The following is a 27,836-nucleotide window of genomic DNA, read 5'->3' on the forward strand; positions in this document are numbered from 1 at the left end:
GGTGTGTGTGCGGGTGTTTGTCTGTGCGCGTGTGCACGTATGTGTGTGTGCACGTGTGTGTGCGTGTCTGCGGGTGTGTGCGTGTGTGTGGGTGTGCGCGCGGGGGTGTGTGTGTGGGTCTGTGCGGGTGTGTGCGTGTGCAGGTGTGTAGGGGTGTGCGAGTGTGTGCGCGTGCGTGCATGTGCGCGTGGGTGCGGGTGTGTGGGTCTGTGCGGGTGTGTGTGTGTGCAGGTGTGTAGGGGTGTGCGTGCGTGTGCGTGCGTGTGCGCGCATGTGTGTGGGTGTGCGGGTGTTTGTGTGCGCGTGTGTGCGCGTGTGTGCACGTGGGTGCGTGTGTGCATGTGTGTGCGGGTGTGTGCGGGTGTGTGGGAGTGTGCACGTGTGTGGGTGTGCGTGTGTGTGTGCGCGTGGGTGCGGGTGTGTGCGGGTGTGCGCGCAGGTGCGGGGGGGTGTGTGTGCGTGTGTGTGGGTGTGCGCGCGGGTGCGGGTGTGGGCGTGTGTGTGTGGGTGTGCGCGCGTGTGCACACGTGGGTGCGGGTGCGTGCGGGGGTGCGCGGATGTGTGTGTGTGTGTGCGGGGGTGCGCGTGTGCGGGTGTGTGGGTGTGCGCACGTGTGTGGGTGTGCACGCGGGTGTGCGGGTGTGTGCAGGTTCGCGCGGGGGCGGGTTCGTGCGGGTGCGGGGGCGCGCGGGGGTGCGGGTGCGCGGGGGCGGGGGCGCGCGGGGGCGGGGGCGCGCGGGGGCGGGGGCGCGCGGGGGCGGGTGCGCGGCCCCGCTGACCCCCGCCCCCAGGCAAGGGCCCCGAGACGCTCTTTGCGGGGCAGAGGCTGGACGACAACGAGTGGCACTTGGTGCGGGTGCTGCGGCGCGGGCGCAGCCTCCGCCTCTCCGTCGACAACGTCACCGTGGAAGGTGCGGGCGCGGGGGGGCGCGGGGGGGGCGCGGGGGGGGGCACGGAGGGACGCGGGAATGGGGGCGCGGGGGGATGCGGGGGGGGCGCGGGGGGATGCGGGTGCGGGGGGATGTGGGGGGCACAGGGACGTGCGCGCAGGGGGACGTGGTTGTTTGGGGACATGGGTGCCCGTGTCCGTGGGGCACATGGGCGCTGACACCCCTGGGGATGTGGGACTGACACCCCTGGGGATGCGGGTGCCTGTGTCCGTGGGGAGGGGGGCATGTGGGGCGTGGGTGCCGCCGCCCGTGGGGGGGTGGGCACTGACACCCGTGGGGATGTGGGACTGACACCCCTGGGGACGCGGGTGCCCGTGTCCGTGGGGAGGGGGGCACGTGGGGTGTGGGTGCTGCCGCCCGTGGGGGGGTGGGCACTGACACCCCTGGGAACGTGGGACTGACACCCCTGGGGACGTGGGACTGACACCCCTGGGGACGCGGGTGCCCGTGTCCGTGGGGAGGGGGGCACGTGGGGTGTGGGTGCTGCCGCCCGTGGGGGGGTGGGCACTGACACCCCTGGGAACGTGGGACTGACACCCCTGGGGATGTGGGACTGACACCCCTGGGGACGCGGGTGCCCGTGTCCGTGGGGAGGGGGGCACGTGGGGCGTGGGCGCTGCTGCCCGTGGGGGGGTGGGCACTGACACCCGTGGGGATGTGGGACTGACACCCCTGGGGACGCGGGTGCCCGTGTCCGTGGGGAGGGGGGCACGTGGGGCGTGGGCGCTGCTGCCCGTGGGGGGGTGGGCGGCGCGGGGCCGCGGCGCCGGGGGTGCCCGTGGGTCGCCGACGCCCCCCGCCCGCCCCCCGCAGGGCAGATGTCGGGCGCCCACACGCGCCTGGAGTTCCACAACATCGAGACGGGCATCGTGACGGAGCGGCGCTTCCTGGCCGTGGTGCCCTCCAACTTCCTGGGCCACCTCAGCGGGCTCCTCTTCAACGGGCTGCCCTACCTGGACCTCTGCAAGAACGGGGACATCAGCTCCTGCGAGCTCAACGCCCGCTTCGGCCGCCGCACCATCGTGGCCGACCCGGTGGCCTTCCGCGGGCGCGGCTCCTACGTGGCGCTGGCCACGCTCCAGGCGTACGCCTCCATGCACCTCTTCTTCCAGTTCAAGACCACGGCGCCCGACGGCCTCATCCTCTTCAACAGCGGCAACGGCAACGACTTCCTCGTCGTCGAGCTCGTTAAGGGGTGAGGGCGCCTCTGCGGGGCGGGGGCGGGGGGTCCTGGGGACCGCGGGGACCCCCTGACCCTCCTCGGACCTCAGGGACCCCCTGGGGACCGCGGGGACCCCCTGACCCTCCTCGGACCTCAGGGAACCCCTGGGGACCTCGGGGACCCCCTGAACCTCCTCAGACCTCAGGGACCCTCTGGGGACCGCGGGGACCCCCTGAACCTCCTCAGACCTCAGGGAACCCCTGGGGACCTTGGGGACACCCTGAACCTCCTCGGACCTCGGGGAACCCCTGGGGACCTTGGGGACCCCCTGAACCTCCTCAGACCTCAGGGAACCCCTGGGGACCTCAGGGACCCCCTGAACCTCCTCAGACCTCAGGGAACCCCTGGGGACCTTGGGGACACCCTGAACCTCCTCAGACCTCGGGGACCCTCTGGGGACCTTGGGGACCCCTGAACCTCCTCAGACCTCAGGGAACCCCTGGGGACCTCAGGGACCCCCTGAACCTCCTCAGACCTCAGGGACCCTCTGGGGACCGCGGGGACCCCCTGAACCTCCTCAGACCTCAGGGAACCCCTGGGGACCTTGGGGACACCCTGAACCTCCTCGGACCTCGGGGAACCCCTGGGGACCTTGGGGACCCCCTGAACCTCCTCGGACCTCAGGGACCCTCTGGGGACCGCGGGGACCCCCTGACCCTCCTCGGACCTCAGGGACCCCCTGGGGACCTTGGGGACACCCTGAACCTCCTCAGACCTCAGGGAACCCCTGGGGACCTTGGGGACCCCCTGAACCTCCTCGGACCTCAGGGAACCCCTGGGGACCTTGGGGACCCCCTGAACCTCCTCAGACCTCAGGGAACCCCTGGGGACCTTGGGGACCCCCTGAACCTCCTCAGACCTCAGGGACCCCCTGGGGACCTCGGGGACCCCCTGAACCTCCTCGGACCTCGGGGAACCCCTGGGGACCTTGGGGACCCCCTGAACCTCCTCGGACCTCAGGGAACCCCTGGGGACCTTGGGGACCCCCTGAACCTCCTCAGACCTCAGGGACCCTCTGGGGACCTTGGGGACACCCTGAACCTCCTCAGACCTCAGGGAACCCCTGGGGACCTTGGGGACACCCTGAACCTCCTCGGACCTCGGGGAACCCCTGGGGACCTTGGGGACCCCCTGAACCTCCTCGGACCTCAGGGACCCTCTGGGGACCTTGGGGACCCCCTGAACCTCCTCAGACCTCAGGGACCCTCTGGGGACCTTGGGGACACCCTGAACCTCCTCAGACCTCAGGGAACCCCTGGGGACCTTGGGGACCCCTGAACCTCCTCAGACCTCGGGGAACCCCTGGGGACCTTGGGGACGCCCTGGGGACACCAGGGACCCCCTGAACCTCCTCGGACCTCAGGGAACCCATGGGGACCTTGGGGACACCCTGGGGAATTTGGGGACCCCCTGAACCTTCTTGGACCTCGGGGACCCCCTGAACCTCCTCAGACATCAGGGACCCCCTGGGGACACTGGGGACCCCTGAACTTCCTTGGGGACCACCTGGGGACACCTGGGAGTCTTGGGAACCTCAGGGACCCCCTGAACCTCCTTAGACATTGGGGATCCCCTGAGGACCTCGGGGACCCCCTGAACCTCTGGAGGCCCCGTAACCCCCCTGGGGACCTCACAGACCACACCCCACGGCACCCCCAAGCCATAGGCCCCGCCCCTTTTATGAGCCCCTCCCAATTGTCTCAGGCTCCTCCCCCTTGGCTCAGGCTCCACCCCTTTGTCCGAGGCTCTTCCCCAGCCTTGGCCACGCCTCCCAGCTAAGGCCACACCCTCTGGCCGCAGGTGCATGCCTTCTGCATTTGCCCTATGGCGTGGCCCCCTTTCTGCACAGGCCCTGCCCCTTTGGCTCAGGCCCCGCCCCCTTTGGCTCAGGCCCCGCCCCTCCCTTTTAGCACAGGCCCTGTCCCCGGCTCAGGCTCCGCCCACTTGGCTCAGGCCTCGCCTCCTTGGCTCAGCCCCCCCCTTGGTACATGTCCCATCCCCTTTGGCACAGACCCCTCCCCCTTTGGCCCAGGCCACGCCCCTTGGCCCAGGCCCTGCCCCCCCCTTGGTTCAGGCCCCGCCCATCCCTTTTTGCTCAGCCCCCCCTTGGTATATGCCCCGCCCCCTTTGACACAGGCCCTGCCCCCCTTCGGCACAGGCCCCTCCCACTTTGGATTAGGCCCCGCCCCTTTGATCAGACCATGCCTCTCTTTTGGCACAGGCCCCGCCCCATTAGCCTAGGCCCCGCCCCCTTGGCTCAGACCCCACCCCTTGGCTCAGGCCCTGCCTCCCCTTTCTGCACAGGCCCCGCCCCCTTGACCCAGGCCCCACCCCCCTTTCTGCACAGGCCCTGCCCTTTTGGCACAGGCCCAGCCCCCTTGGCTGAGACCCCGCCCCCTTTGACACAGGCCCTGCCCCCTTGGCTCAGACCCCGCCCCTTGGCCCAGACACCGCCCCCTTGGCCCAGGCCCCACCCCTTGGCCCAGACACTGCCCCCTTGGCCCAGGCCCCGCCCCTTGGCCCAGGCCCCGCCCCTTTGGCCCAGGCCCCGCCCCTTGGCCCAGGCCCCGCCCCTTGGCCCAGACACCGCCCCCTTGGCCCAGGCCCCGCCCCTTGGCCCAGACACCGCCCCCTTGGCCCAGGCCCCGCCCCTTGGCCCAGACACCGCCCCTTTGGCCCCGGCCCCGCCCCTTGGCCCAGGCCCCGCCCCTTGGCCCAGACACCGCCCCCTTGGCCCAGACCCCGCCCCTTGGCTCAGGCCCCGCCCCCGCCCCCCCAGGTACATCCACTACGTGTTCGACCTGGGGGACGGCCCCTCCCTCATGAAGGGCAACTCGGAGCAGCCGCTGCACGACGGGCGCTGGCACGAGGTGTCGGTGGCCCGCGAGGGGGGGGACCCTGCACGGGCTGCGGGTGGACGGGCGCCCCGTCACCCAGCACGGCCAGGGCGCCCGCAACCTCGACCTCAAGGGTGAGCGGGGGGGCCGCGGGGGGGCGCCCGGGGGGGGGTGGGGGGCACCCCATGCGGGAGGGACACCCCTGGGCAGGGGGACACCCACGGGGGGCACCTACGGGGAGGAGGCATCTGTCGGGGGCACCCGTAGCGGGGGATGGACGGGGGGGGGGGCGTACACGGAGGGGCACCTATAGGGGTGCACCTGTTGGGATGGGTGCACGGGGAGGGGGGGGTACCCATGGGGGGGAGGGCCCGCACTGGGGGCGGGGGGGGGGGGCACCCGGGGGGGGGCTCACCCGCGGCGGGGGGTGCCCGCGGGTGACCCCCGCCGCCCCCCAGGGGAGCTGTACATCGGGGGCGTCAGCAAGGGGCTGCTGGGGCGGCTGCCCAAGCTGGTGGCCTCGCGGGGGGGCTTCCAGGGCTGCCTGGCCTCCCTCGACCTCAACGGGCGCCTGCCCGACCTGCTGGCGGACGCCCTGCACCGGGTGGGCCACGTCCAGCGCGGCTGCGACGGTGAGGGGCGGGGGGCTGGGGGGGCGGAGGGGGGCAAAGGGGGGCGGGGGGGCTGAGGGAGGGGGCAAGGGGGGGCAAAGGGGCGGAGGGAGGGGCAAAGGGGGGCAAAGGGGCGGAGGGAGGGGGCAAGGGGGGGCAAAGGGGCGGAGGGAGGGGCAAAGGGGGTGCGGGGGGTGCAGGGGGCTGAGGGAGGGGGCGCGGGGGTGCAGGCAGGGGTGGGGGGTGCAGGAGGGTGCAGGGGGCTGAGGGGTGGGCGCGGGGGTGCAGGCAGGGGTGGGGGGTGCAGGAGGGTGCAGGGGGCTGAGGGGGGGGGTGCAGGAGGGTGCAGGGGGGTGCAGGAGGGTGCAGGGGGCTGAGTGGGGGGCACGGGGGTGCAGGCAGGGGTGGGGGGTGCAGGAGGGTGCAGGGGGCTGAGTGGGGGGCACGGGGGTGCAGGCAGGGGTGGGGGGTGCAGGAGGGTGCAGGGGGCTGAGGGGGGGGTGCAGGAGGGTGCAGGGGGGTGCAGGAGGGTGCAGGGGGCTGAGGGGGGGGTGCAGGAGGGTGCAGGGGGGTGCAGGAGGGTGCAGGGGGCTGAGGGGGGGTGCAGGAGGGTGCAGGGGGGTGCAGGAGGGTGCAGGGGGCTGAGGGAGGGGCACGGGGGTGCAGGCAGGGGTGGGGGTGCAGGAGGGTGCAGGGGGCTGAGGGAGGGGGCGCAGGGGTGCAGGCAGGGGTGGGGGGTGCAGGAGGGTGCAGGGGGCTGAGGGAGGGGGTGCAGGAGGGTGCAGGGGGCTGAGGGGGGGGTGCGGGGGTGCAGGCAGGGGTAGGGGGTGCAGGAGAGTGCAGGGGGCTGAGGGGGGGTGCGGGGGGTGCAGGGGGCTGAGGGGGGGGTGCGGGGGTGCAGGCAGGGGTAGGGGGTGCAGGAGGGTGCAGGGGGCTGAGGGGGGGTGCGGGGGGTGCAGGGGGCTGAGGGGGGGGCGCGGGGGGTGCAGGCAGGGCTGGGGGGTGCACACGGATCCACGGGGCTGAGGGAGGGGGCAGGAGGGTGGGGGGGAGTCACGGGGGTGCCCGGGGACTTGCGGGGGTGCTCACAGGGCGCCCCGGGCCGGGCACGGGCACCCGGGGGTGCTCGGGGCACGTGGGGTGTGCGCACAGGGGCGGGGCGGGCACGGGGGGGCTGCACGCGTGCACGAGGGTGCACGAGGCGAGCACGTGGAGGGTGCACAGCGGGTTTCACGAGGGTCTCGGGGGCGCAGGGGAGGTGTCGGGGTGCACAAGCGCAGGTGGCGGGGGTGTGCGCGGGGGGTGCCGGGGGACGCCCGGGGCGGGGGGCTCGGGGGCGGGGGGGCACCCCAGTGACGCCGGCGCCCGCAGGCCCGAGCACGACGTGCACGGAGGAGTCGTGCGCCAACCAGGGCGTCTGCCTGCAGCAGTGGGACGGTTTCACGTGCGACTGCACCATGACCTCGTACGGGGGCCCCGTCTGCAACGACCGTGAGTGGGGGGCGCGGGGGTCGCGGGGGGGGCGCGGGCGGCCCCGGGTCCCTTGCACGGGGGCGGCGTGGCCCCGAGTCTCTTGTGCAAGGCGCAGGTGGCCCCGTGCGCCTTGCACGAGGAGTCTGTGCCCCCAGGTCCCTTGCACAAGGAGCGGGCGGCCCCGCGTGCCTTGCACGGGACACGTGTGTCCCTTGCACGGGGTCCGCGTGTCCCCACGCCGCCGAGGCCCAGGGGGGTTCCCGGCAGAGCCCCCCACCCCCCCGGTTTGCACACGCGTGTGGGGCACGAGGGGCCTGCGAGGGCCCATGGACTGACCCCCACACACGCTCCCGGGGGGGCTCCGGGGGTACCTGCTCACCCCACAGCCCCCCCCTCGCCTCTGGGGGACCCAGGCGTCCGGGGGCTACCTCCCCCCAGCGCAGACCCACCGGTCCATGGGGCGTCCGTGGGGCAGGACGTGGGGCAGGACATGGGGCGCGGTGATGTGGGGCAGGACAGGGGTCAGGATGGCGGGGGGCTGGATGCTGCTGTGGGTCGCTGTGGGGGCACCAGGGGTCCCTGGGAGCTGCCGTGGGGCCGCTGCGGTTCTTGGTGGGCAGCTGTGGGACGCCGTGGGGCTCCCGTGGGTCGCGGGGGGTCTCTATGGGTCGCAGGGGGTCTCTATGAGTCCCCGTGGGGCTGCTATGGGGCTCCACGGACCCCCGGTGGGTCCCCGCGGCTCTCCGTGGGGCTGCCGCGGGTCCCCCGTGGGGCTGCCGGGGGTGTCCGTGGGTTCCCCCCCGTGCGTCGCGGCGTGGCCCCTCCCCCCTCCGACCCCTCCCCCCCGCCCCTCCCCCCCTCCCCCGCCCCTCCCGCTGCAGCACCCGCCGCCGCCGCCGCCCCACGGCCGCCCGCCGCCCCACCGCGCCCCACCGCGCCCCACGGCCGCGCCGACCCGCCGCGCCCCACAGCCGCAGCCGGAGCCGCCCAGGCCAGACCACCCCCCCCCTCCCGGCTCCATCCTCATCCTCCCGCAGCCCCCGCCCCACATCCTCATCCATCCCCCGCCCCACATCTTCATCCATCCCCCGCCCCACAGCCCCCCGCGCTCTGCCCCACAGCCCCCCCCCTCCATCCCCCCCCCTCCGCCCCACATCCCGCGTCCCCCATCTCCCCCAGCCCCACATCCTCCATCCTCCGCCCCGCATCCTCCGCCCCGCATCCTCCATCCCCGGCCCTCCCCCATCCCTCCCCCCCCACCAGCCCCCCATCTCCCCCCCCATCTCCCCCGGACCATGCTCGACCCCCTCTGAGACCCCCCCGCGCCCCCCCCGCCCTGGCCCCCCCCGCCCCGGGGCCCCCCCTCGCCCCCCCCCCCCGCATGCTCTGAGCCCCGGGGGGGGGATCCAGACCCCCCGCGGGGGGGGCGCTCGGCACCCCCCGGCCCGGCTCCCCAGGGGGGGTCGGGACCCCCCAGGCCCTTTGGGGGCGCCTGGGGAGCTCCCGCTTTTCTAGGGGGGGGCTGCCCCCCCAGCCCCACCTTGGGGGGCATTTGGGCCCCCCCAGCCCTGTTCTAGGGGGACATTTGGGCGACCCCCCCCCCAGCCCCATTTGGGGGGTTTCCAGGCCCCCCCAGCCCCATTTTTGGGGGGGTTTGGGGTAACTCGGGGCCTCCCCCAGCCCCGTTTTTGGGGTGACCTGGGCCCTGCCCAGACCTGCGGGTGTTTTTTGGGGCCCTTTAGCCCCACCGGAGGGGGCTCGGCGACACCCCCCCACCCCCCAGCCCTTGTGGGGTGACCCCGGGCCCAGTTTTGGGGGGATTTGGGTCTCCCCCAGCTTGAGGTCGGGGCGATTTGGAGCTGCCCCCCCCGCCCCATTTTTGGGGTGACTCGAGGACCCCCCCAGCCCAATTTTGGGCTCGTGACCTCCCCCAGCCCCATCTTGGGGCGCATCTCCTCCCTCCCTCCTCCCTCCCGCCTTGTTTCACCTCCCCCCAGCCCCATTTTGGGGTGCACCCCCCCCCGGCCACATTTTGGGGCACAAGACCCAGACACACATTTTGGGGTGCAACACCCCCCCAGATCCTATTTTTGGGGCACGACTCTCCCCCTTCAAACCACGTTTTGGGGCTCCACCCCCCCAGACCACTTTTTGGGGTGCAATACCCCCCAGACCCCATTTTGGGTCACAGCCCCCCCGAGACCCCATTTTAGGGTGCAATCCCCCCCCCTCGGGCCGCATTTTGGGGTGCAGTCCCCTCTCAAGACACATTTTGGGGCAGAGCTCCCCCCCTCCCAGGGCCACGTTTTGGGGTGCAACCCCCCCCCTTTGAGCCACAAACACCCCCCCAACCGCATTTTGGGGTGCAATCCCCCCTTGGACCCCATTTGGGGGCTCAGTCCTCCCCATAGCCCATTTTGGGGCGCAACCCCTTCCCTTCACTGTCGTCCCCGTCCCCCCCCCGCATTTTGGGGCGCAGCCCCCTCCCTTCACTGCTCCCCCACGCCCTTTTCGGGGCGCACGCCCTCCCCCCCCCCTCCATCCCCATCCGCCCCCCCTCCCCCCTCCCTGGGCGGCTCATTCCGGGGTCCCACCCCCGGCCCGCATCAGCTCCCCCTTTTGGGGTGCCCGCCCCCCCCCCCCCAGTTTGGGGGCGCCCGGCGGATGGCGGGGGGGCGCTGAGGGGCCGATGGGGGGCCGGGGGGGCCCCGGGGCGCTGGGGCTGGCGCTGCTGGCGCTGGGGGTGCTGGCGGCCCCCGGGCGCCCGGCCAGGGTCTCCTCCAGCCTCTCCACCACCCACCACGTCCACCACTTCCACAGCCGCCACGGCACCGTCCCCATCGCCATCAACCGCACGCCCTTCCTCACCCGCGGCGCCCACGGTGAGCCGCCGCCGCCTCCTCCTCCTCCTCCCCCCCCCCGCCGGGGGGCCGCGCCGCCCTCCCCCTCGGCCCCCCCCTCCTGCTCGTGGGGACCCCAAACCCCTCCTGCTCCTCCTCCTCCTGGGGGCCCCGACTGGCCTTCCTCCTCCCCTCCTCCTCCTCCACCTGCTCGTGGGGACCCCAAACCCCTCCCTGCTCCTCCTGCTCCTCCTCCTCCTCCTGCTCGTGGGGACCCCAAAACCCTCCTGCTCCTCCTCCTCCTGGGGGCCCCGACTGGCCTCCTCCTCCCCCTCCTCCTCCCCCTCCTGCTCGTGGGGACCCCAAAACCCTCCTGCTCCTCCTCCTCCTGGGGGCCCCGACTGGCCTTCCTCCCCCTCCTCCTCCTCCTCCTGCTTGTGGGGACCCCAAACCCCTCCTGCTCCTCCTCCTCCTCCTCCTCCTCCTCCTGCTCGTGGGGACCCCAAAACCCTCCTGCTCCTCCTCCTCCCTGGGGGCCCCGACTGGCCTTCCTCCCCCTCCTCCTCCTCCTCCTGCTTGTGGGGACCCCAAACCCCTCCTGCTCCTCCTCCTCCTCCTCCCCCTCCTCCTGCTCGTGGGGACCCCAAACCCCTCCTGCTCCTCCTCCTCCTCCTCCTCCTCCTCCTGCTCATGGGGACCCCAAAACCCTCCTCTTCTTCCTCCTCCTGGGGGCCCCGACTGGCCTTCCTCCCCCTCCTCCTCCCCCTCCTGCTCGTGGGGACCCCAAACCCCTCCTGCTCCTCCTCCTCCTGGGGGCCCCGACTGGCCTTCCTCCCCCTCCTCCTCCACCTGCTCGTGGGGACCCCAAACCCCTCCTGCTCCTCCTCCTCCTCCTCCTCCTCCTCCTGCTCGTGGGGACCCCAAAACCCTCCTGCTCCTCCTCCTCCTGGGGGCCCCGACTGGCCTTCCTCCTCCTCCTCCTCCCCCTCCTCCTGCTCATGGGGACCCCAAACCCCTCCTGCTCCTCTTCCTCCTCCTCCTGCTCATGGGGACCCCAAAACCCTCCTCTTCTTCCTCCTTCTGGGGGCCCTGACAGGCCTTCCTCCCCCTCCTCCTCCTCCTCCTGCTTGTGGGGACCCCAAACCCCTCCTCCTCCTCCTCCTCCTGGGGTCCCCGACTGGCCTTCCTCCTCCCCCTCCTCCTCCCCCTCCTGCTCGTGGGGACCCCAAACCCCTTCCTGCTCCTCCTCCTCCTCCCCCTCCTCCTGCTCGTGGGGACCCCAAAACCCTCCTCTTCTTCTTCCTTCTGGGGGCCCTGACTGGCCTTCCTCCTCCTCCTCCTCCTCCTCCTCCTCCTGCTCGTGGGGACCCCAAAACCCTCCTGCTCCTCCTCCTCCTCCTCCTGCTCGTGAGGACCCCAAAACCCTCCCCCTCCTACTCCTCCTGGGGTCCCCGACTGCCCTTCCTCCTCCTCCTCCTCCTCCTCCTCCTGCTTGTGGGGACCCCAAACCCTCCTCTTCTTCCTCCTTCTGGGGGCCCTGACTGGCCTTCCTCCTCTTCCTTCTCCTCTTCCTGGAGACCCCGACTGGCCTTCCTCCTCCTCCTCCTCCTCTTCCTGGGGGCCCTGACTGGCCTTCCTCCTCCTCCTCTTCCCGGGGACCCTGACTGGCCTTCCTCCTCCTCCTCCTCCTCTTCCTGGGGGCCCTGACTGGCCTTCCTCCTCCTCCTCTTCCTGGAGACCCCGACTGGCCTTCCTCCTCCTCCTCCTCCTCTTCCTGGGGACCCTGACTGGCCTTCCTCCTCTTCCTGGGGACCCTGACTGGCCTTCCTCCTCCTCCTCTTCCTGGGGGCCCCAACTGGCCTTCCTCCTCCTCCTCCCCCCCTCCTCCTCCTGCTCGTGGGGACCCCAAACCCCTCCCCCTCATTCTCCTGGGGACCCCCAGACCAGCCTTCCTCCTCCTGCTCGTGGGGACCCCAAAATACTCATCCTCCTCCTCTTCCTCCCGTCCTGCTCACAGGGACCCCAAAACCCTCCTCCTCCTGGACACCCCTAGACTGGCCTTCCTCCCCCTCCCCCTCATCCTCCCGTCCTGCTTGTGGGGACCCCAAAGCCCCTATTATTCTCCTCCTCACCCTCCTCTTCCTCCTCACGCCCACAGGGACCCAAACCCCTTCTCCTTCTCCTCCTCTTCATCCCCCTCCTGCTTGCAGGGACCTCAAATCCCCATCCTGCTCTTCCTCACCCTCTTCTTCCTCCCCTCCTGTTCTTGGGGACCCCAAAACCTCTGTCCTGCTCATCTTCCTCCCCTCCTGCTCACAGGGACCCCTAGACCTGCCTTCCTCCTCCTTCTCACCCTCCTCTTCCTCCCCTTGTGCTCATGGGGACCCCAAACCCCCCATCCTGCTTGCAGGGACCCCCTAGGCATGCCTTCCTCACCCTCCTCCTCCTCCTTACACGCACCTTCCTCCCCTCCCACTCCTGGGGACCCCAAAATCCCTGGCCTCCTCTTCTTCCTCCCTGTCTGCCCACGGGGACCCCAAACCCCCATCCTTCCTCTTCCTCCTGCTTGTGGGGACCCCTGAGACCCGCCTTCCTCTTCCTCCCCCTCGTCTTCCCCTTGTGCTCGTGGGGACACCCACGACCCCATCCTCCTCCTCTTCCTCCCTTCCTCATCCTGCTCACTGGGACCCCAAGACCAGCCTTCCTCCTCTGCCTTCTCACCCTCCTCTTCCTCCCCACCTGCTCACGGGTACCCTCAGACCAGCCTTCCTCCTCTGCCTTCTCACCCTCCTCTTCCTCCCCACCTGCTCGTGGGTACCCTCAGACCAGCCTTCCTCCTCTGCCTTCTCACCCTCCTCTTCCTCCCCACCTGCTCGTGGGTACCCTCAGACCAGCCTTCCCCCTCCTCTTCCTCTTCTTCATCCCCTTGCGCTCACAGAGACCCCAAAACCCCAGCCTGCTCCTCTTCCTCCCCTCCTCATCTTCCTCCTGCTGGTGGAAACCCCAAAACCACCCTCCTCCTCCTCCTCCCGCTTCCTGGGGACCCCCAGACCTGCCTTCCTCCTCCTCTTCCTCCTCCTCTTCTGCTTATGGGACCCCAAAGTCTCCTTCCTCTTCCTCCCAGGGACCCCTAGACTGGCCTTCCTCCTCCTCCTCCTCCCCCTCCCCCCCCCCGGGGCTGCGGTTGACGGGGGGGGCCGGGCTGGGTTGGGGGGGGGGGGGGGGCTGCCACAGGTGTGGGGGCGTCCGTGACACCCCCCCCAGCCCTTGCACACACGTGTGTGCTCATCCCCATGGCGTGTCCGTGCATGTGCCCTGGCACACGCGTGTGCACACGTGCACGGCCCGGGGATGCGTGTGCAGCTGCCGTGTGCACACGCGTGTGCGCACGTGCGCCCCACGGTAATGGGGGGCCGCGTCCTCGTGCGAGCCCCGTGCCCTCGTGCAAGGCCCGCGTCCTCGTGCGAGGCCCCCCCCGGGCTGGGGCTGACCTACACGGCAGCGGGGGAGGGGCAGCGCCTGGACGCCTGGGTGTCCCCCCACCCCCCCCCGCGGGGGGACCCACGTGTCTGGGCACCCCACTGCACCCCCGTCCCTCGGCCCCCTCCCCAAATCCCGGGGTCTCCTGGGTCCCCCCCGGATGCCGGGATGACCCCCAGATCTCCAGCTCCCCCCGTGCCCCCGGGTCCCCCCCAGATGCCGGGGTGCCCCCCAGATCTCCAGCTCCCCCTGTGCCCCCGGGTCCCCCCCAGATGCCGGGGTGCCCCCCAGATCTCCAGCTCCCCCCGTGCCCCCGGGTCCCCCCCAGATGCCGGGGTGACCCCCAGATCTCCAGCTCCCCCCATACCCCCGGGTCCCCCCCAGATGCCGGGGTGCCCCCCAGATCTCCAGCTCCCCCCATACCCCCGGGTCCCCCCCAGATGCCGGGGTGCCCCCCAGATCTCCAGCTCCCCCCGTGCCCCCGGGTCCCCCCCAGATGCCGGGGTGCCCCCCAGATCTCCAGCTCCCCCCGTACCCCCGGGTCCCCCCCAGATGCCGGGGTGCCCCCCAGATCTCCAGCTCCCCCCGTACCCCCGGGTCCCCCCCAGATGCCGGGGTGCCCCCCAGATCTCCAGCTCCCCCCGTACCCCCGGGTCCCCCCCAGATGCCGGGGTGCCCCCCAGATCTCCAGCTCCCCCCGTACCCCCGGGTCCCCCCCAGATGCTGGGGTGCCCCCCAGATCTCCAGCTCCCCCCGTGCCCCCGGGTCCCCCCCAGATGCCGGGGTGCCCCCCAGATCTCCAGCTCCCCCCATACCCCCGGGTCCCCCCCGGATGCCGGGGTGCGCCCCAGATCTCCAGCTCCCCCCATACCCCCGGGTCCCCCCAGATGCCGGGGTGCCCCCCAGATCTCCAGCTCCCCCCATACCCCCGGGTCCCCCCAGATGCCGGGGTGCCCCCCAGATCTCCAGCTCCCCCCGTGCCCCCGGGTCCCCCCAGGTGCTGGGGACCCCCTGGGCTGCCCCTGACCCCCCCTTTCCCGCCCCCCCCCCGCAGCGGGCACCACCTACATCTTCGGGAAGGGGGGGGGCGCTGATCACCTACACGTGGCCCCCCAACGACCGGCCCAGCACCCGCGCCGACCGCCTGGCCCTGGGCTTCAGCACCCACCAGCGTGACGCCGTCCTGCTGCGGGTGGAGAGCGCGGCCGGCCTGGGGGACTTCCTGCAGCTCCACATCGTAAGGGGGGCGCGGGGGGCCGGGGGGGGGGGCTGGGAGGGGGATAGGGGGTCCTGAGGGGGGTCCTGGGGGGGCTGGGAGGGTGCTCAGGGGGCCTGGGAGGGGGCTAGGGCGTCCTGAGGGGGGTCCTGGGGGGGCTGGGAGGGGGCTAGGGTGTCCTGGGGGGGGTCCTGGGGGGGCTGGGAGGGGGCTAGGGTGTCCTGAGGGGGGTCCTGGGGGGCTGGGAGGGAGTTAGGGCGTCCTGAGGGGGGTCCTGGGGGGGCTGGGAGGGGGCTAGGGCGTCCTGAGGGGGGTCCTGGGGGTGCTGCGTGGGTGCTCAGGGGGCCAGGGGTGGCTGGGAGGGGGCTAGGGCACCCTGGGGGGGGTCCTGGGGGGGCTGGGAGGGGGCTAGGGCGTCCTGAGGGGGGTCCTGGAGGGGCTGGGAGGGGGCTAGGGCATCCTGAGGGGGGTCCTGGAGGGGCTGGGAGGGGGCTAGGGCATCCTGAGGTGGGTCCTGGGGGGCTGGGAGGGGGCTAGGGCGTCCTGGGGGGGACCTGGGTGGGCTGGGTGGGTGCTCGTGGGACCTGGGGGGCCTGGGAGGGGACTAGGGCATCCTGAGGGGGGACCTGGGGGCGCTGGGAGGGTGCTCGTGGGTCCTGAGGGGGGTCCAAGGGGGAGCCTTGGGGGCGCTGGGGGGTCCTGGGTGGGGGTCCTAGGGGGACTTCCTGCAGTTCCACATCATAAGGGGTGGCTCGGGGGGTCCTAGGGGGGCTGGGAGGGTGCTGAGGGGGCCTGGGGGGGCTGGGAGGGGGATAGGGCGTCCTGGGGGGGGTCCGGGGGGGCTGGGAGGGGGCATGGGGGTCCGGGGGGGGGTCCTGGGGGGAGCCTTGGGGGGGCTGGGGGGGTCCTGGGGGTCTTCCTGCAGCTCCACGTCATACGTGGGGGCTGGGGGTTCCAGGGGGCTATGGGGGGCTGGGGGGGCTTCCTACAGTTCCATATAGAAGGGGGGGTTGGGGGGGGAACAGCTGGGTCCTCTGGAGGGGGGCTGGGGGGTCTCAGGGGAATGGGGGGGGCCCGGACACTGGGGTCCCCTGGGGGGCAGTGGGGGCCGCTCTGCCAGCTCCACCCCCCCGTGCTGGGGACGCGGGCGGCCGGGTGGGCTCCATCCCGCCCCCCCCCACCTCTGGGGGCCCCAGGTGTGCGGGAGCCCCCTCCCCCCCAGGGGGCCGGGGGCGGCAGCGGCTCAGCTGTGCTGGGGGGGGGGGGGGTGGGACCCCCCTCGTTAGCGACCGCCTTCATTAGCGTGTGGGGCTGGGGGGACCCGGGCAGCCGGGACGGGCTCTGTGGGGAGATGTGGGGCTGGGGGCGCATGTGGGGCTGGGGGGGACCCTTACTCGGGGGGTGTCCTTCACCTTGGGGACGTGGGGACCTGCTGCAGGTGGGACCCCATCATCCGAGCCGGGCTCTGTGGGGCAGATGTGGGGCTGGGGGGGACCCTTAGTCGGGGGGTGTCCTTCACCTTGGGGACGTGGGGACCTGCTGCAGGTGGGACCATCATCCGAGCCAGGCTCTGTGGGGCAGATGTGGGGCTGGGGGCTGCATGTGGGGCTGGGGGGACCCCATCACCCCCTAACCATGGGGGGGGGGGGCAGAGCCCAGCCTCGGGGACAAGGCTCCTGCTGCAGGGGGGACCCCGGAGCGGGCGGGGCGGGGGGGGGATGGGCCGTGGGGCGGGCTGTGGGGCGGGGACCCACGCGTGCCCCCCGCCCCCCGCAGGCGCAGGGGGCCGTGGGGGTGCTGTTCAACGTGGGGACGGAGGACATCGCGCTGGAGGAGCGGGGGGCGGCCGTCAGCGACGGGCGCTTCCACGTCGTCCGCTTCACGCGCAGCGGCGGCAACGCCACCCTCCAGGTGGACGGCGGCCCCCTGCACGAGCGCTACCCCCCAGGTACCCCCGCGCCCGCCCCCGGGGACCCCCGGGCCCCCCAGCGCGCCTAGGGACGCCCCGAGCCCCCCCGAGCCCGGAGAGGCGCCCCAGAGACACCCCTATGGCGCCCATAGGCACCCCATAGCCACCCTGTGGTGCCCTACAGCACTGAGAGACACCCCAGAGACACCCCATGGCACCCCATAGCCACCCTATGGCGCACCATAGGCACCCCATAGCCACCCCATGGCACTAAGAGAGACCCCATAGCCACCCTATGGCACCCTATAGCACTGAGAGACACCCCAGAGACACCCCATGGCACTGAGAGAGACCCCATAGCCACCCTATGGTGCCCTATAGCACTGAGAGACACCCCATGGCACCCCATAGCCACCCTGTGGTGCCCTATAGCACTGAGAGACACCCCATAGCCACCCCATGGCACCCATAGGCACCCCATAGCACTGAGAGACACCCCAGAGACACCCCATAGCACCTATAGGCACTCCACAGCACTTGGAGATGCCCCATAGCATCTCTAGACACCCCATAGCACCTATAGGCACCCCATAGCACTTAGGGACACCCTATAGCACCTATAGGCACCCCACAGCACTTAGGGACGCCCCATAGCACCTATAGGCACCCTATAGCCCCCCCCAGCCCCCCCGTACCCTCTGTGCGTGCCGGGTGACCCCTCCCCCAACAAGGGCGGCCCCGCCCTCCCCCCATGGCCCCTCCCCCGCTAACGCCCCCCTAAAGGCCACATAAACCCCCTGAGCCTGGCCACGCCCCGGCCACGCCCCGGCCACGCCCTGGCCGCGGCGCCGCTGGCGACATCACGGGCAGGGACCCGTGGTGACGCCGATGGCGGCTCCGTGGCCGCGCCAGCAAGCGCGCGGCGGTGACATCACAGTGTGGCCTGGTGACATCACAGTGTGTCCTGGTGACATCCCGGTGTGACCTGATGACATCACAGTTGTGTCCTGGTGACATCGTGGTTGTGTCCTGGTGACATCATGGTGTGTCCTGATGACATCATGGGTGTGGCCTGGTGACAGCGGTGGCGATGCCGGTGGTGACGCCATGGTCACACCATGGTGCTGACAACAGTGATGTCAACGGTGACGCCATCGGTGACACCACGGTGACGCCGACACCCGCGCCAGGGCGGGGCCGCGGTGACGCCATCGGTGACGCCATCGGTGACACCACGGTGACGCCGACACCCGCGCCAGGGCGGGGCCGCGGTGACGCCATCGGTGACGCCATCGGTGACACCACGGTGACGCCGACACCCGCGCCAGGGCGGGGCCGCGGTGACGCCATCGGTGACGCCATCGGTGACACCACGGTGACGCCGACACCCGCGCCAGGGCGGGGCCGCGCGCCGTAACCCTCTTCTCCTCCCTCCGAAGGCAGCGGGGACGGCGAGCGGCTGGCGCTGGCGCGGCAGCGCATCCCCTATCGCCTGGGGCGGGTGGTCGATGAGTGGCTGCTCGACAAAGGTAACGCGTCAGCGCCGCCCGAACGAGCCCCGCCCCGCCACGCCCCGCCCCGCCCCGCCCGGCGCCGCCCACACCTGCCCCGGGGTCCGGGCGTCCAGGCCCAGATGTTCATGGGGCACCCGGGCGTCCGGGCCCAGATGTTCATGGGGCACTCGGGCGTCCGGGCCCAGATGTTCATTGGTGACCCGGGCGTCCGGGCCCAGATGTTCATTGGTGACCCGGGCGTCCGGGCCCAGATGTTCATGGGGCACCCGGGCGTCCGGGCCCAGATGTTCATGGGGCACCCGGGTGTCCGGGCCCAGATGTTCATGGGGCACCCGGGCGTCCGGGCCCAGATGTTCATGGGGCACCCGGGCGTCCGGGCCCAGATGTTCATTGGGGACCCGGGCGTCTGGGCCCAGATGTTCATTGGTGACCCGGGCGTCTGGGCCCAGATGTTCATTGGTGACCCGGGCGTCCGGGCCCAGATGTTCATGGGGCACCCGGGCGTCCGGGCCCAGATGTTCATTGGTGACCCGGGCGTCCGGGCCCAGATGTTCATGGGGCACCCGGGCGTCTGGGCCCAGATGTTCATTGGTGACCCGGGCGTCCGGGCCCAGATGTTCATGGGGCACCCGGGTGTCCGGGCCCAGATGTTCATTGGTGACCCGGGCGCCAGGGCCCAGATGTTCATTGGCGACCCGGGCGTCCGGGCCCAGATGTTCATGGGGCACCCGGGCGTCTGGGCCCAGATGTTCATTGGTGACCCGGGCGCCAGGGCCCAGATGTTCATTGGTGACCCGGGCGTCCGGGCCCAGATGTTCATGGGGCACCCGGGCGTCTGGGCCCAGATGTTCATGGGGGACCCGGGTGTCCGGGCCCAGATGTTCATGGGGCACCCGGGCGTCTGGGCCCAGATGTTCATTGGTGACCCGGGTGTCCGGGCCCAGATGTTCATGGTGCACCCGGGCGTCCGGGCCCAGATGTTCATTGGTGACCCGGGTGTCCGGGCCCAGATGTTCATGGTGCACCCAGGCGTCCAGGCCCAGATGTTCATGGGGCACCCGGGTGTCTGGGCCCAGATGTTCATGGGGGACCCGGGTGTCCGGGCCCAGATGTTCATGGGGCACCCGGGCGTCTGGGCCCAGATGTTCATTGGTGACCCGGGTGTCCGGGCCCAGATGTTCATGGTGCACCCGGGCGCCGGGGCCCAGATGTTCATGGGGCACCGGGTGTCTGGGCCCAGATGTTCATTGGTAACCCGGGCGCCAGGGCCCAGATGTTCATGGGGCACCGGGCGTCTGGGCCCAGATGTTCATGGGGCACCCGGGCGTCCAGGCCCAGATGTTCATGGGGCACCCAGGCGTCCAGGCCCAGATGTTCATTGGTGACCCGGGCGTCCGGGCCCAGATGTTCATGGGGCACCCGGGCGTCCGGGCCCAGATGTTCATGGGGCACCCGGGCATCCGGGCCCAGATGTTCATGGGGCACCCGGGCGTCCGGGCCCAGATGTTCATGGGGCACCCGGGCGTCCAGGCCCAGATGTTCATTGGTGACCCGGGCGTCTGGGCCCAGATGTTCATGGTGCACCCGGGTGTCCGGGCCCAGATGTTCATGGGGCACCCGGGCGTCCGGGCCCAGATGTTCATTGGTGACCCGGGCGTCTGGGCCCAGATGTTCATTGGTGACCCGGGCGTCCGGGCCCAGATGTTCATTGGTGACCCGGGCGTCTGGGCCCAGATGTTCATTGGTGACCCGGGCGTCCGGGCCCAGATGTTCATGGGGCACCCGGGCGTCCGGGCCCAGATGTTCATGGGGCACCCGGGCGTCCGGGCCCAGATGTTCATGGGGCACCCGGGCGTCTGGGCCCAGATGTTCATTGGTGACCCGGGCGTCCGGGCCCAGATGTTCATGGGGCACCCGGGCGTCTGGGCCCAGATGTTCATTGGTGACCCGGGCGTCCGGGCCCAGATGTTCATTGGTGACCCGGGCGTCCGGGCCCAGATGTTCATGGGGCACCCGGGCGTCTGGGCCCAGATGTTCATTGGTGACCCGGGCGTCCGGGCCCAGATGTTCATTGGTGACCCGGGTGTCCGGGCCCAGATGTTCATGGGGCACCCGGGCGTCTGGGCCCAGATGTTCATGGGGCACCCGGGCGTCTGGGCCCAGATGTTCATTGGTGACCCGGGCGTCCGGGCCCAGATGTTCATGGGGCACCGGGCGTCTGGGCCCAGATGTTCATGGGGCACCCGGGCGTCCAGGCCCAGATGTTCATGGGGCACCCAGGCGTCCAGGCCCAGATGTTCATTGGTGACCCGGGCGTCTGGGCCCAGATGTTCATGGGGCACCCGGGTGTCCGGGCCCAGATGTTCATGGGGCACCCAGGCGTCTGGGCCCAGATGTTCATTGGTGACCCGGGCGTCCGGGCCCAGATGTTCATTGGTGACCCGGGTGTCCGGGCCCAGATGTTCATGGGGCACCCGGGCGTCTGGGCCCAGATGTTCATTGGTGACCCGGGTGTCCGGGCCCAGATGTTCATGGGGCACCCGGGCGTCCGGGCCCAGATGTTCATTGGTAACCCGGGCGTCCGGGCCCAGATGTTCATTGGTGACCCGGGTGTCCGGGCCCAGATGTTCATGGGGCACCCGGGCGTCCGGGCCCAGATGTTCATTGGTAACCCGGGCGTCCGGGCCCAGATGTTCATTGGTGACCCGGGTGTCCGGGCCCAGATGTTCATGGGGCACCCGGGCGTCTGGGCCCAGATGTTCATTGGTAACCCGGGCGTCCGGGCCCAGATGTTCATGGGGCACCCGGTCGTCTGGGCCCAGATGTTCATTGGTGACCCGGGCGTCTGGGCCCAGATGTTCATTGGTGCACCCGGGCGTCTGGGCCCAGATGTTCATTGGTGACCCGGGCGTCTGGGCCCAGATGTTCATTGGGGCACCCGGGCGTCTGGGCCCAGATGTTCATTGGTGACCCGGGCGTCTGGGCCCAGATGTTCATGGGGCACCGGGCGTCTGGGCCCAGATGTTCATGGGGCACCCGGGCGTCCGGGCCCAGATGTTCATTGGTGACCTGGGCGTCCAGGCCCAGATGTTCATTGGTGACCCGGGTGTCCGGGCCCAGATGTTCATGGGGCACCCGGGCGTCCAGGCCCAGATGTTCATGGGGCACCCAGGCGTCCGGGCCCAGATGTTCATGGGGCACCCGGGCGTCCAGGCCCAGATGTTCATTGGTGACCCGGGCGTCCGGGCCCAGATGTTCATGGGGCACCCGGGCGTCCAGGCCCAGATGTTCATTGGGGACCCGGGCGTCCGGGCCCAGATGTTCATGGGGCACCCGGGCGTCCAGGCCCAGATGTTCATGGGGCACCCAGGCGTCCAGGCCCAGATGTTCATGGGGCACCCGGGCGTCTGGGCCCCGATGTTCATTGGTGACCCGGGTGTCCGGGCCCAGATGTTCATGGGGCACCCGGGCGTCTGGGCCCAGATGTTCATTGGTGACCCGGGTGTCCGGGCCCAGATGTTCATGGGACACCCGGGCGTCCGGGCCCAGATGTTCATGGGGCACCCGGGCGTCCAGGCCCAGATGTTCATGGGGCACCCGGGCGTCCAGGCCCAGATGTTCATGGGGCACCCGGGCGTCTGGGCCCAGATGTTCATTGGTAACCCGGGTGTCCGGGCCCAGATGTTCATGGGGCACCCGGGCGTCCAGGCCCAGATGTTCATTGGTGACCCGGGTGTCCGGGCCCAGATGTTCATGGGGCACCCGGGCGTCTGGGCCCAGATGTTCATTGGTGACCCGGGTGTCCGGGCCCAGATGTTCATGGGGCACCCGGGCGTCCGGGCCCAGATGTTCATTGGTAACCCGGGCGCCTGGGCCCAGATGTTCATGGGGCACCGGGCGTCTGGGCCCAGATGTTCATTGGTAACCCGGGCGCCTGGGCCCAGATGTTCATGGGGCACCGGGCGTCTGGGCCCAGATGTTCATGGGGCACCCGGGCGTCCAGGCCCAGATGTTCATGGGGCACCCAGGCGTCCGGGCCCAGATGTTCATTGGTGACCCGGGCGTCCGGGCCCAGATGTTCATGGTGCACCCGGGTGTCCGGGCCCAGATGTTCATGGGGCACCCGGGCGTCCAGGCCCAGATGTTCATTGGTGACCCGGGCGTCCGGGCCCAGATGTTCATGGGGCACCCGGGCGTCCAGGCCCAGATGTTCATGGTGCACCCGGGCGTCCGGGCCCAGATGTTCATGGGGCACCCGGGCGTCCGGGCCCAGATGTTCATTGGTGACCCAGGCGTCTGGGCCCAGATGTTCATTGGTGACCCGGGTGTCCGGGCCCAGATGTTCATGGGGCACCCGGGCGTCTGGGCCCAGATGTTCATGGGGCACCCGGACGCCCGGGCCCAGATGTTCATGGGGCACCCGGGCGTCCAGGCCCAGATGTTCATGGGGCACCCGGGCGTCCGGGCCCAGATGTTCATTGGTGACCCGGGCGTCCGGGCCCAGATGTTCATTGGTGACCCGGGCGTCTGGGCCCAGATGTTCATGGGGCACCCGGGCGTCCGGGCCCAGATGTTCATTGGTGACCCGGGCGTCCGGGCCCAGATGTTCATGGTGCACCCGGGCGTCCGGGCCCAGATGTTCATGGGGCACCCGGGTGTCCAGGCCCAGATGTTCATGGGGCACCCGGGCGTCTGGGCCCAGATGTTCATTGGTGACCCGGGCGTCCGGGCCCAGATGTTCATTGGCGACCCGGGCGTCTGGGCCCAGATGTTCATTGGTGACCCGGGCGTCCAGGCCCAGATGTTCATTGGTGACCCGGGCGTCCGGGCCCAGATGTTCATGGGGCACCCGGGCGTCCAGGCCCAGATGTTCATTGGCGACCCGGGCGTCCGGGCCCAGATGTTCATGGGGCACCCGGGCGTCCGGGCCCAGATGTTCATTGGTGACCCGGGCGTCCGGGCCCAGATGTTCATGGGGCACCCGGGCGTCCGGACCCAGATGTTCATGGTGCACCCGGGTGTCCGGGCCCAGATGTTCATGGGGCACCCGGGCGTCCGGGCCCAGATGTTCATGGTGCACCCGGGCGTCCAGGCCCAGATGTTCATTGGCGACCCGGGCGTCCGGGCCCAGATGTTCATGGGGCACCCGGGCGTCCGGGCCCAGATGTTCATTGGTGACCCGGGCGTCCGGGCCCAGATGTTCATGGGGCACCCGGGCGTCCGGGCCCAGATGTTCATTGGCGACCCGGGCGTCCGGGCCCAGATGTTCATGGGGCACCCGGGCGTCGAGGCCCAGATGTTCATTGGCGACCCGGGCGTCCGGGCCCAGATGTTCATGGGGCACCCGGGCGTCTGGGCCCAGATGTTCATTGGTGACCCGGGCGTCCGGGCCCAGATGTTCATTGGCGACCCGGGCGTCCGGGCCCAGATGTTCATGGGGCACCCGGGCGTCCAGGCCCAGATGTTCATTGGTGACCCGGGCGTCCGGGCCCAGATGTTCATGGGGCACCCGGGCGTCCGGGCCCAGATGTTCATGGGGCACCCGGGCGTCCGGGCCCAGATGTTCATGGGGGACCCGGGTGTCCGGGCCCAGATGTTCATGGGAGACCCGGGTGTCCGGGCCCAGATGTTCATTGGTGACCCGGGCGTCCAGGCCCAGATGTTCATGGGGCACCCGGGCGTCCGGGCCCAGATGTTCATGGGAGACCCGGGTGTCCGGGCCCAGATGTTCATTGGTGACCCGGGCGTCCGGGCCCAGATGTTCATTGGTGACCCGGGCGCCTGGGCCCAGATGTTCATGGGGCACCGGGCGTCTGGGCCCAGATGTTCATTGGCGACCCGGGCGTCCGGGCCCAGATGTTCATGGGGCACCCGGGCGTCCAGGCCCAGATGTTCATTGGTGACCCGGGCGTCCGGGCCCAGATGTTCATGGGGCACCCGGGCGTCCGGGCCCAGATGTTCATGGGGCACCCGGGCGTCCGGGCCCAGATGTTCATGGGGGACCCGGGTGTCCGGGCCCAGATGTTCATGGGAGACCCGGGTGTCCGGGCCCAGATGTTCATTGGTGACCCGGGCGTCCAGGCCCAGATGTTCATGGGGCACCCGGGCGTCCAGGCCCAGATGTTCATGGGAGACCCGGGTGTCCGGGCCCAGATGTTCATGGGAGACCCGGGCGTCCGGGCCCAGATGTTCATTGGTGACCCGGGCGTCCGGGCCCAGATGTTCATGGGGCACCCGGGCGTCCGGGCCCAGATGTTCATGGGGGACCCGGGTGTCCGGGCCCAGATGTTCATTGGTGACCCGGGCGTCCGGGCCCAGATGTTCATTGGTGACCCGGGCGTCCAGGCCCAGATGTTCATGGGGCACCCGGGCGTCCAGGCCCAGATGTTCATGGGGCACCCGGGCGTCCGGGCCCAGATGTTCATTGGTGACCCGGGCGTCCGGGCCCAGATGTTCATTGGTGACCCGGGCGTCTGGGCCCAGATGTTCATGGGGCACCCGGGCGTCCGGGCCCAGATGTTCATGGGGCACCCGGGCGTCCGGGCCCAGATGTTCATTGGTGACCCGGGCGTCTGGGCCCAGATGTTCATGGGGCACCTGGGGTGTCTGGGCAGCCCCAGGCCCCCCCACATCCCTCATTAACCCTCATTAACCCTCATTAACCCGCGTTAACCCGCGTTAACCCGCTAACCCGCCTGGTTAAAGGGACGCTAACGAACTTAACCGCCCCCTAAACCGCGCTTTAACCCTTTGAGTGCTGCCGCCCCCCCGGGCCCTAAACCAGCATAAACGAAGCTAAAACCCGCATAATAACTGCACTAATTAGCGATACTAATTAGCGCCGATGGCGGGGCGGGGCGTGCACGAGCGCCGTGCGTGCACGAGGGCGGTGCGTGCACGAGCGCCGTGCGTGCACGAGGGCGGTGCGTGCACGAGGGCCGGGCGTGCACGAGGGCGGTGTGTGCACGAGGGCCGGGCGTACACGGGAGCCGCCCCGTGCACCAGCCGCCCCTCCCCGGCCTCGCACGCCCTCGCACGCCCCAGCCCCACTCAGGCAGGATCCCTCCCCCCTGCCCCCCCCTTCCCCAGCCCCAGATGATCCAAAAGCGGCTGAATTGAGCCCAAACTGAGCCCCCGGCGCAGCTCAGAGGGTTAAAGGGGCCGGGAGGGCGTTGGGGTCCCTTTAACTGCCCCCACCCGGGGGGGGAGGGGAGATGGGGGGAGGGGAGAGAGGCGGGGGGGGAGGGGGGCACCGGGGGAGGGCGGGGTGTGTGTGCGTGTGTGCACGGCTGCTCCTCGTGCGATGCACACGCGGCCCTTGTGCAACGCACGCTGCAGCCCTCGTGCCAGGCAGGCGTGGGCCGTCGCCGTGCCTCGCCATGCGGGCAAGCACGTGTGTCTGCGGGCATGTTTGGGGCGTGTCCGGGTGCGTCCGCGGGCGTGTCCGCGAGCGTGTTTGGGCGTGTCTGGGTGTGTCCGTGGGCGTGCCTGTAGGTGTGTTTGGGCGTGTCTGTGGGCGTGTCCGCGGGAGTGTTTGGGCGTGTCTGCGGATGTATCTGGACGTGTGTTTGGGCGTGTCCGTGGGTGTGTTTGGGCGTGTCCATGGGCGTGTCTGTGGGCGTGTGTTTGGACGTGTCCGTGAGCGTGTCCGCGGGCATGTTTGGGTGTGTCTGCAGGTGTGTCCGGGCACGTGTCTGGGCGTGTCTGGGCGTGTCAGCGGGCGTGTCAGCGGGCGTGTCTGGGCGTGTCAGCAGGCGTGTCAGCAGGTGTGTCTGGGCGTGTCGGCGGATGTGTCGGCAGGTGTGTCTGGGTGTGTCAGCGGGCGTGTCTGGGCATGTCTGGGTGTGTCAGCAGGTGTGTCAGTGGGCGTGTCTGGGCGTGTCTGGGTGTGTCAGCAGGTGTGTCAGTGGGCGTGCCTGGGCGTGTCGGCGGGCGTCGGCGGGCGTGCCTGGGCGTGTCGCGGGCGTGCCCCGTGCGCGGGCGGGGCGTGCGACAGGCTCTGTCCCCCCCCAGGCCGCCAGCTCACCATCTTCAACAGCCAGGCGGCCGTGCGGGTGGGGGGCCGGGACCGCGGCCGCCCCTTCCAGGGGCAGCTCTCGGGGCTCTACTACAACGGGCTGAAGCTGCTGGCGCTGGCGGCCGAGGGGCACCCGCGGGTGCGGCTGGAGGGGGACCTGCGCCTGGTGGGGGAGCCCCCCCCGCCCCCCGCCCCGCCCGGCGCCACCCCCGCCCCCCCCGACATGGCCACCACCATCATGGAGACCACCACCACCATGGCCACCACCACCACCCGCCGCGGGCGGTCGCCCACCCTCCGCGACACCGTCGCGCAGGTGGGGGGGGGCGGGGGGGGAATGGGGGGGTTGGGGAGAATTGGGGGAGGGGAAATGGGGGAGGGGCAGTGGGGGGGTTGGGGAGAAATGGGAGGGGGGAAATGGCAGGAAACTTGGGGGGAGGGGGGAGGGGGGCTCGAGGGCTGGGGGAGAAAACGGGGGGGTGGGGTAAATAGGGAGGAGGGGGCTCAGGGGGGGTGAGGGGGTGGAGCAGGGCGGGGTTGGGGGAATGGGGGTGGGGGGCGCGGGGGCGGGGTCCCTCGGGGGTCGGGGGGGGGAGGGGAGGACGCCGGACGCCTGGGTGCCGGTGGGGGGGGAGGGGCGGCGGGCGTACGGGTGACACCCCCCCCCCCCCCACGCGCCCCCCCCCCCCCCCCCCCAGAACACGGACGACCTGCTGGTGGCCTCGGCCGAGTGCCCGAGCGACGACGAGGACCTGGAGGAGTGTGAGCCCGGCACAGGTGGGTGCTCCTCCGCGGGGGCGCCCCGGGCACACGCGCGTGCAACGCGCCCTCGCACGCCCGCCCGGGGCTCGCCCCCCCGCCCCCGCCCCCCCCCGACGCGCTCACACACCACCCCCACCCCCCACCCCACCCCCCCAGCGGCAGTGAACCCCCTCGCACGCGCGGTGGGGGGCGGGGGGGGGGGGGGGCTGGGGCACGCGCGTGTGCCTGCCGGCGCGTCCCCGCGGGCGTGCGCGGGCCCCGGCTCACGCACAGACATAGACACGCAGGAAGGCGCGCGGCTGCACGCGCGTGTGCGCGCGGCTGCACTGGCACGCACGCACAAGGGCTGCCCACGCACGCGCTCGTGCGCGCACACGCGTGCCGAGGCGCCCACGCGCGCGCCAGAGCGGCTCACGCGCCTGTGTGTGCACGCGCAAGCACACGCACTCGTGCGCACAGAAAGGCACGTGGCTGCGCACACAGGCGCACACGCCAACGTCCCCCAGCTGTACACACACGTGCACAATTGCACACGCGTGTGCACAGCAGCTGCTCACACACGTGCGTGTGCGCAGGGGAGAGCAGCTCACACGCACACGTGACCAACCGCTGCTCACACGCCTGCACACGCACGCGCACTCACACGTGCCCTCGCACGCCCCCCGCGCACACCCGCCCCGTGCACACGCGCCCGCGCCCCCCACCCCGCACGCGGCTCCGCCCCTCACACGCCTGCACACGCGTGTTCCCCACCCCGCGGCGCACACGCGTGTACCCCCGGGGGCCCCGTGCAAGCCCCGCCCCCTCGCCCTGCCCTCGCCCACTTCAAGCCCTTGGCCCCGCCCCGACGGACGGACGGACGGACGGACGGACAGGGAGGGGACCCCGGTGCCACCCCGCGTGCGAGGCCGTCGCACGCCCGCTGCCGCCGCCCGGGGCCTCGGGCGAGGACCCCCCCCTCCCCCCCCGCGTCGCACGGGGCTCTGCCGAGCCCGGACGCCCGGG

General features: G+C 71.4%; 1 protein-coding gene across 1 annotated transcript in view; it reads left to right on the plus strand.

Annotated features, from left to right (window-relative positions):
• LOC135310295 (neurexin-2-like) overlaps positions 1-27,836 on the plus strand; it is a 70,165-nt gene that overhangs the window by 31,854 nt on the left and 10,475 nt on the right. The window contains 12 exon segments of the mRNA XM_064437527.1: positions 792-911; positions 1,764-2,145; positions 4,952-5,069; positions 5,071-5,143; positions 5,468-5,641; positions 6,992-7,111; positions 14,468-14,493; positions 14,495-14,650; positions 16,406-16,577; positions 17,978-18,067; positions 26,066-26,385; positions 26,768-26,846. Coding sequence (XP_064293597.1) covers positions 792-911; positions 1,764-2,145; positions 4,952-5,069; positions 5,071-5,143; positions 5,468-5,641; positions 6,992-7,111; positions 14,468-14,493; positions 14,495-14,650; positions 16,406-16,577; positions 17,978-18,067; positions 26,066-26,385; positions 26,768-26,846 — 1,830 coding nt within the window.

This window comes from Phalacrocorax carbo, chromosome 32 (assembly GCF_963921805.1).
Source record: "Phalacrocorax carbo chromosome 32, bPhaCar2.1, whole genome shotgun sequence".
Classification (NCBI taxonomy): Eukaryota; Metazoa; Chordata; class Aves; order Suliformes; family Phalacrocoracidae; genus Phalacrocorax; species Phalacrocorax carbo.